Below are 9,473 nucleotides of genomic sequence, written 5' to 3'. Positions count from 1 at the left end.
CATAATTATGTATTTATATTATATGTTATGATGATTAATGATTAATGATTGATGATTGATGAAGATGAACTTAGTTTATTCACTTTATTGATTTGTTTTCATTGGTATGAATATGAACCTTTAATATTTATTTAACATATGAGGAATAGAATTCAACTAGGATTTGAGCCAAATAGATTGGTTTTATAAAAAAATTACACAGGAACGCTTTAGTCGATAAGGTGATGCTTTATGCCCGCCTTATCGCTAAGGCGCTCTGAAAGACCCTCAAATGCCTCCGTCGCCTTACCGCCTTAAAAACTTTGATGGGGATTATTAATCTCCTCAAGATCACACTCCTACCAGCAACCTTTATGTATAGAAACACTGTTTCACTCTAAACCAAAAATGCCACCTCCTGGTGGGTTTTGCAGTCAGTTTCCAATGTAGAAATTAGAATCTTGATATTGGACTTCTTGTAACATTGAGCATGGATGATTTAAGAGCTGTTTTTTAGATTTCTTATTTACATTCTCTTAGTCTCTCTTGAGTTTCGTTCTTGTGCATTGTTTCATTGTTAGTGGAATTAATCTGATGCCAATGATAATTTATCATGTCTCATACTCTCATTTTTGCCAATTGGAATTGTTGTAGCAAACCACATCTCTCCTTGTTAAGTTGGTCACCATTGAACTATTATGCTAGGCCTCAAGTTTTACTATGATAGTTTCCTTGTATTTATGTTCATCAAATTATACATTATTTTTCCTTGAATCAAGTTTTGTTAGACCATTTAACCTCTCTCCTAATGCTAGTAAATATGGTATGGCTGGTTGGATCTTTTGTGGAAGTATTTTCATTGCTATATGATGGATTCAATTAATTCTGTTTTGTGACTCGGCTTTAGTCTAACAGCTTTGTTTTCTAAATTATTTTCTATTTGTTGCAGGTAGAAAATATTCCAGAATATTTTCATTCGGTTGAGCATTATCTTGGGTCTTTTATGGTCCCTTTATTAGAGGAAACACGTGCTGCGTTATGTGCGAGTATGGATGGAATCTCAGAGGCACCAATAGCAGCTGTAACCTTACGTGCAGAGTCTAAGCATAATGGTTCTATCTTATATGAGATCACTGTTAACTCTTGGAAGAAAAAGTTGATATCGGGCAGCAAGGAGGCTTACAAACCAATGCCTGAGGATATTTTTGTTTTGTCAGATATAATCCCTGAAACCTTTTCTGATTTACAACGTTATGGGAGGCCATGGACTTTTGCTGCAGTCACTAAAGCTCCAGACAATGAACAATCAGAAGACTCATCTTTTTATTTAAAAGTTAAGGCTGGTAGGGATATTGAATTCAAAGAGGGGATGCAGAAATCACTTTTTGCAGTTTTTCTGACAAATTTAACAACAAACTATAGAATTTGGTTTGCCTTGCATGGGATGGGTAAATTGAAGATTATGGAGTATATTCTTGGCGACAATGTGATGGTATGAAAATTGAGATAATTGGTTCTATGATTAGTAATGTTTAACACTAAGTTATATTTACAAACATATGACACTGGCTATTATGGATAACCCAAGGTGCACTTGAAAGGCTAGGTTTGGGATATATCTATTTATTGTTCTCGCTTATGAGGTGCTGACTTGCATTTTACTTGACTGGGTTCTTCTAAGCCCATATCTTAGATTGAGACTGATGAGGAAATGAAATCACATATTCGATCATACTAGAGGCTTAAAGACAGGACTGTTAGGACCATCCTCAATGTTGATTGGACGTCCATGACAATCCGATCTAGAGAAAAGCAATAGAAATATTTTGATGTTTTTATCTATGGTTTGGTGCTTATAATGCAGCTTTCTTCTAAAAGTGGTTTTTTTAAGTGGTCGGAATGAAATACATTTTCTGTGCCATATACCAACTGTGCCCAATATGGGTTATCTCTGTGTAGAATTGTACATCACGCAACCTTTGTATATGCTGCAGAAATCAACTATTGGTGCGTAGCTTAATTTATTGAACTACTCTTATCTGTACTGTTTCTTTAGTTTTTGATGGTTTCACTTTCTAAGTCATACAATTTTTTTTGGTTATGTAATTCTTGTCACTGTCCTCCTGAAATTTTATTTATTCATTTTGGATAGACAAAGGAGACATTGGAAATAGTTCCATAGGGTACATTGTTGTATGAAGTAGAGTCAGTATTCCAGTGCTATTATCATGATTTGATTATTCCTTTGTTTTTTTCGTTTTTTATTCTAAGCTGATTTGATTATTCTTTTGTTTTTTTCGTTTTTTATTCTAAGCTGATTTGATTATTCCTTTGTTTTTTTCGTTTTTTATTCTAGGCTGAGAAATGCTGCAATATCTGTACTTCTGTTGTGCAAGATGGTATTTTGGCGGAAAGATCTGAGAAGGGCATATCATCAGGGTTGAATGAGTCCCAAACTGGAGCAGTTGTACACTCTATGTCGGCAATGCAGTGCAATCACAAGTTTTCTGTGAAGCTTATCTCGGGACCACCAGGAACTGCAAAAACATTAACAGTCAGTGCATTGCTTTGGAGTTCCTTAGTAATGAAGCACAGGACTGGGGCATGTGCTCCGACAAACATTGCAGTTAAGGAGTTGGCATCACGTGCCCTTAAGATGTTTAAAAGGTTCAGGAAAACCGAATATGGAGTGAATAGAACATGTTATTCCTTGGGGGATGTGCTGTTGTTTGGAAATAAGGATCATTTGGAATTGGATAATGATCTTGGTGAAATATTTTTGGATTATCGGGTGGATAGGCTTGTGGAAAGCTTTGGAAGACTAAGAGGATGGCAGCATCATTTTACATTAATGATATATTTTCTTGAAAATGAACTAAGTCAGGTTCATGAATCTTACAGGGACAATGAACCTAGCAAAGCTGTGCTATCATTACTTGAATTGACAAGGAAATGGTTCAAAGCAGTTGCACAACCACTAGGAGAATGTGTAAGGGCATTATTCACCCATCTGCCCAAACATCTCATCTTGCCACAAAATATAAAGTTGATAGCTTCTTTGCTTTATTTGCTTGAGTCCTTAGAAATTTTGTTGTGTAACGATGATGTGGTTCACAAAGAGCTTGAGGAATTCTGTTTACATTCAGAAGAAGTTTTTATTGCAGCACCTCCAATATTTAAACTTGAGTCTGAATCTGTTAATTGTTCCAAGTCAGTCATTTTGTCAAAGATCAGAAAACATTGCCTCTGTGCTCTTAGATCTCTACATGACTCTCTTATAAATCTTGATCTGCCTCCATCTATGAACAAAGATTCAATAAGAGAATTTTGGTTTCAATCTGCTTCTTTAATTTTCTGCACCACGTCAAGTTCATATAAGTTACATTCTATAGTAATGGAGCCACTGAATTTATTAGTTATTGATGAAGCTGCTCAGTTAAAGGAATGTGAATCAGCAATACCTTTACAACTCCCAGGCATACGGCATGCTATTCTCATTGGTGATGAGTGTCAGCTTCCTGCGATGGTCGACAGCAAGGTGTACTTAAACTCTTTCTTCTCCCCTTCCCCCTTTTCCTCGTGTTCATTGTAAAAATAAATACCATTGTAATTGTAAATACTGCTTGCAAGAAATGTGGTTGTGTGCCACCATGTGATTGGTTTTTCTAAGAGGACATTTATACGGTTAATAATTTAACCAATGGGAGTAACACATATGTTCTTTAAATTGTAACTGATCATGGAGTAGTTCTCTCACCTTCATTTATTGTAGGTTTCTGGCAAAGCTGTTTTTGGAAGGAGTCTGTTTGAGAGGTTGATTCTACTAAAGCATCCAAACAATATTCTTAGTATGCAGTACAGAATGCATCCTGAAATTAGTATTTTCCCAAATACAAATTTCTACTGCAACCAGATTCTGGATGCACCAAGTTTTCACGATAAAAGTTATAACAGGCACTATCTTCCTGGACCTATGTATGGACCATACTCCTTCATAAATATCCCTGATGGAAGAGAGGTATTGGAAGATGTAGGACATAGCCCAAAAAATCTGGTGGAGTTAGCTGTTGTCATGAAAATATTGCGGAATCTTTTTAAAGGTATGTTCTGGTTGCTGGCCTTTTGGTAGAGATGTAAATGGAATGAATTCAAAGTGGTTCCACAATATCTGAATTCATATCCAATTAACATATTTATTATCCTAATAATATGATTTGATATCTGCTGGATATTTCATCTGAGTATCCATGCTTTGAATCCAGCAAGGATTTGGATATCCAAATTTGAACTTGAAATCTGAATATCTGGATAAATAGGTATGAATACTGGTCTAATCTGTATTTTTGTCCATCCGCTGACATACTTACTTTGTGGTTCATATGGATTTATCATTGTGGTTACGAAAGAACTTGTCTCCTCTTTATCACTGTGCGTTCAATATTTGTTTTTATGTGTTTTTTATTCATGAAAAACAATATTATGTGTTGAATTACTTTATTTTTCCGTTGTTTCTTATTTTCGATCTTCTTCGTATTATGCAAATTATAAACCCAGGTTTTGTGTGATAGTTAATATAAAATAAATTGTATTATTTCATTCAGTATTCAATAATGTTATTCACTGGATTTTTGGGAAACTGGTTGAGAAACTTAAAGAATTTGAATGTCAGTGATCTTAAGATGATTAATCTAAGTACTGATTCTATAATCATATACTGCTTCATTTGCTCAGAAGCCTTCTTGCATATATTACAGATTTTTTATTTTTATTTATTTATTTTTGAAGATAATTAGAAGTTTTGTATTGATGACAATGATTAAATAAAAAAAGCCAACCTATGGTATGCAACCAAAATATAGACCTCTTAGCTTCAAATATCTGTCCTCTTTTCCCCTGATTTCAGTGACAGAAAACCAAAATGATACCTCCCTCTTGATTTCTTGGCTGCATTATGCACTGGGTCATCCTTAACTTCAGAGTTTCTTATTTTCCTCTACCACCAAAGACTAAATATTGATGCTGGAAAGGCCAATATTACACTCACAGAGACTTAATCTCCATCCAAAACAGAATGAAGTGTTACTTGCTGAGAAGTGGAGTTTAAGTTCTTTTCTTATGGTAGCCACTGTTAACCAAACCAAAAATTGGTACCTCAGCAATGTGATTTTGCTTTTATTTTGTATTTTCAGTTGTCTATAATTGAGTTTATTATATCATTTGTTCTCATCTTTTCTTGTCCAGTAATTTATTTTTTAAAGAGGTATGTGACAAAATCAGATCTAATAAACCAGCAGTAGTACAAGAAGAAGAGGAAAAAGAAAAAGGAGGAGGAAAAGAAGAATTGAGACTGCAGAGTGATGCAGTTGCACGATGGACTTAGGAAAGAAAAATCTTTGATTTGATTTACGTTTGTTTTAGAAACAATTTCTTTGAAATTAGTTAATTTCTAATTTTAGATTAGTTTCCATTTTAAGTTAGTTGCCATTAATTTTTTTGATTTTTTTTTCCTTTATATTGGACATGTAAACGATGGAGAAGTTCAGTTTTTTCAAACTTGAAGAATACAAATTTTGGTATGAAACCATGACTGCCGTGAGTTGTTCTCCCCTCCCTGACTCTTTCTGAAAATTTCTCTTTCCCCTTTTAATCTTCTTCTTCCTCCCAACCCTTTCTTACTTCCTGCTGTTGAAGTTTCTGGTACTCTATTTTCTGGGTGACAGTTACAGCCCTAGTTAGAAGATCGATCTCCGTAGATACCCCCTCAGATGAGCCTGAGACTTAGGGCGTGAGAACCTCTCTCCTAGGCGACCTGAACCCCAGAGTTTCAGTCTCAGAGGTCTTTCCAATGGTGGGGAACAAGACCTGCAACTAAGCTGAACCCAAACCTGCCGCCTGATCTGAGTTGCAGGTGCAACCGCTCCCTTTGTATGCTGTTTTTGTGACACCTACCTGTTGGATTCAAGAGAGCACTGGATGCTCAGCCTATGCCTGAAGTTTTATGGCCAGTCGACAAGATTTGAAGGAGTTCTCTGCATCGAAGCCTTGCTGGTCTACTGCCTTAGCCTGGTGTTCCATCAAGAAGAAGAAGAAAGGTTCTCCTATGGGTTTTAAATAAACAATTGCTGTTATTACAGATAAGCCCTCTAATTTTAAGTTCTTTATTAATACACCCCCCTCTTTACTAGTTTGTAGAATTACCCTTCATTCTTGGGTTTTATTTCTGTTTAACCCCACTACTATTTTTATTTCCAGAATTGATCCTTCTCTTTGGGATTAGTTCTTGATAAGTCCTTAGTCAATTATTTCACTCTATAAAGCTCCAAATTTATACCAAAAATTACAATATTGCCCTTGGTTTGTCTAGAGTGAACTATTTGGTTATTTAGTGGGCCCTAAGCGATCCGATCCCTCGGATCCGCATCAAGTGGTATCAGAACAAATTTCCTGTCTTCTCTAACCATGACAGGTCACATCACCAATGTTGAGTTGCACAAGTTGTATCGTGAGGTACTTGAGAACCAAAAAGAAACTAATACTAGGATTGAGAAGAATGAGGCCAAATATGACAAGTTCATGGATGACACTCAAGGTGCCCTCGCTAAGATTCTTTCCTTTATGCAATAGTCTGAAACACGAGTTGATGAAGGACCATCTACACCACCTCAGTTTAATGCCCTACGGATTGAAGATACACCTCACCAAGTGTAACGTGATCCAGTTGTTCCCCAAGATGTTACCCGACAATTTTCTGATAGAGATTATGTCATCAAAGTTGAGGTTCCAGAGTTCAGTGGTGAAAAGGGACCTGAGGAATTTCTTGACTGGCTTACCAAAGTTGAGAGGATTTTTGCTTATAAGTCTCTTCCAGACGTGAAGAAGTGTGAACTCATCCTCACTATGGGATATGCATGTTCATGGCGGGATGATGTACTGCATGCAAGGTCTGTCAGAAGACTTGGACCCGTTACCAAATGGGAGGTTATGAAGCAGATCCTGACTGAAAAATTTATTCCTCTTAATTATGAGAAGATACTGTTCCATAAATTGCTTAACTTGTAACAAGGTAACAAGGATGTGAATTCCTACACCCTTGAGTTCCACAAGTTGTCTTCAAGGTGTCGTCTTCAGGAAACAGACCAGCAACGGGTGATCCGATATATCAGTGGGTTAAGTACTGAGATTCGACTTGAGTTGGCTAACACTGATTTCAGGTCTGTCGATGTGGCAGCGGCTCATGTCAAGACAGCTGAAGAGAAGTCCATTTATTAGAAGGGTACGCTCAAGACTTCTTCAGCTTATAAACCTCCACCACGTATGGAGGAAAAGAAGCTTGAAGCTCGCAGAGTTGAAGAGAAAAGGTTAGAGTTCAACAAGAATAGCGTTGGGGTGAAGAATATCATATGCCATAGTTGTGGCGAGAAGGGTCACTACTCTAACAAGTGTCCCAACAAGACTCGTTCTGTGAACGTAGCAGAGAAGCATCCGATGGAGAAGAGTGAAGATGAATCTCATTTATATCCTTATCCCCTCGAGGACGATGATATTGTCGATGATGAAGATGAGGATGTAGAAGCTCATTCAGCTAGCCTGTCATCCTTTTCAAATAGACTAGTTGATAAAGCTCCTCTCTTCAGACAGAAGGGTACTCTTCTGCACGGTTTTGAACCTACTGATGTTCACACAGTTGTTGATATTGGGGCAGAAGCAAATTTTATATCTGCTAAATTTGTTCGAGCACACAACCTTCCATAGAAGTAGCTTTTCAAGAAGATTCCACGTGCGAGATTTTGGACCCACAGCTCGAGAAGAGGCCACTGCAGTTGTTCGAGTACATCTACAGTGCAGTTGTTCGAGTACATCTATAGTTTGGGCCACTACAGTACCATGTTACCTGTTTGGTCACCCCATTGGCACACTGTGACGTTCTTCTAGGGTGACCTTGGCAGCGACATTCAGGCATTCTCTATGATGGCACACGGAACACCATCAAGGTGAAGCAAGGAGGTCATATGTACTTAATGAGGCCACACACATTATCAGACATGCCACGTCATCAACTGACTCCTGCTCAAGTGACACGTTAGCCTACTCTTCCTCCGCTTGGTGTTATGTTCCCATCTTCTGCTTCGAGATACTTGCCACCTTATCAGCGAGCAACTTACAAGGTTATCTTGGGAGCACGACCTAACTCGACGGAGTCGAGTTCTTTTAAGACCGGGAGAGCTGATGCAGTTGCACGATGGACTTAGGAAAGAAAAATCTTTGATTTGATTTTCTTTTGTTTTAGAAACAATTTCTTTGAAATTAGTTAATTTTTAATTTTAGATTAGTTTCCATTTTAAGTCAGTTGCCATTAATTTTTTTGATTTTTTTTCCTTTATATTGGACATGTAAACGATGGAGAAGTTCAATTTTTTTAAACTTGAAGAATACAAATTTTGGTATGAAACCATGGCTGCCGTGAGTTGTTCTCCCCTCCCTGACTCTTTCTGAAATTTTCTCTTTCCCCTTTTAATCTTCTTCTTCCTCCCAACCCTTTCTTACTTCCTGCTGTTGAAGTTTCTGGTATTCTATTTTCTGGGTGACAGTTGCAGCCCTAGTTAGAAGATCGATCTCCGTAGATACCCCCTCAGATGAGCCTGAGACTTAGGGCGTGAGAACCTCTCTCCTAGGCGACCTGAACCCTAGAGTTTCAGTCTCAGAGGTCTTTCCAATGGTGGGGAACAAGACCTGCAACTAAGCTGAACCCAAACCTGCCACTTGATCTGAGTTGCAGGTGCAACCGCTCCCTTTGTGTGCTGTTTTTGTGACACCTACCTGTTGGATTCAAGAGAGCACTGGATGCTTAGCCTACGCCTGAAGTTTCATGGCCAGTCGACAAGATTTGAAGGAGTTCTCTGCATCGAAGCCTTGCTGGTCTACTGCCTTAGCCTGGTATTCCGTCGAGAAGAAGAAGATATGGGTTTTAAATAAACAATTGCTGTTATTACAGATAAGCCCTCTAACTTTAAGTTCTTTATTAATACACCCCCCTCTTTACTAGTTTGCAGAATTACCCTTCATTCTTGGGTTTTATTTCTGTTTAACCCCACTACTATTTTTATTTCCAGAATTGATCCTTCTCTTTGGGATTAATTCCTGATAAGTCCTTAGTTAATTATTTTACTCTATAAAGCTCCTAAATTGTACCAAAAATTACAATATTGCCCCTGGTTTGTCTAGAGTGAACTGTTTGGTTATTTAGTGGGCCCTAAGCGATCCAATCCCTCGAATCCGCATCACTTCTACTTCCATTAGACTCCTAAAAGAAGATCTATACATTCAAAGCCTAAGGAAGGTAAAGTTCTTTCTCTGAAACCAATTTTTTTTTTTTTTGAAATAGTACATAAATACTTGTTGGATGCTTGCAGATTTTTTATATGTTAGACATTAGAGGCCGATCTATGACCTCACGGAGTAGAATTTTTTTTTTTTGGTATATAAATATTTTTTTT

At 37.4% G+C, this 9,473-nt stretch overlaps 1 protein-coding gene across 1 annotated transcript in view; it reads left to right on the top strand.

Moving 5' to 3' along the window:
- Positions 1-832: 832 nt before the first annotated feature.
- The window catches only part of LOC122070235, a 26,048-nt gene continuing 17,407 nt past the window's right edge, over positions 833-9,473 (top strand). The window contains exons 1-3 of the mRNA XM_042634364.1: positions 833-1,471; positions 2,336-3,517; positions 3,752-4,079. Coding sequence (XP_042490298.1) covers positions 983-1,471; positions 2,336-3,517; positions 3,752-4,079 — 1,999 coding nt within the window. The 5' untranslated portion in view covers positions 833-982. The remainder of the gene's footprint in view (positions 1,472-2,335; positions 3,518-3,751; positions 4,080-9,473) is intronic.

The sequence above is a fragment of the Macadamia integrifolia genome, unplaced genomic scaffold (assembly GCF_013358625.1).
Source record: "Macadamia integrifolia cultivar HAES 741 unplaced genomic scaffold, SCU_Mint_v3 scaffold86, whole genome shotgun sequence".
NCBI lineage: Eukaryota > Viridiplantae > Streptophyta > Magnoliopsida > Proteales > Proteaceae > Macadamia > Macadamia integrifolia.
Note: the sequence above shows the minus strand (reverse complement) of the source record. Positions and strands in the feature narration are given on the sequence as shown.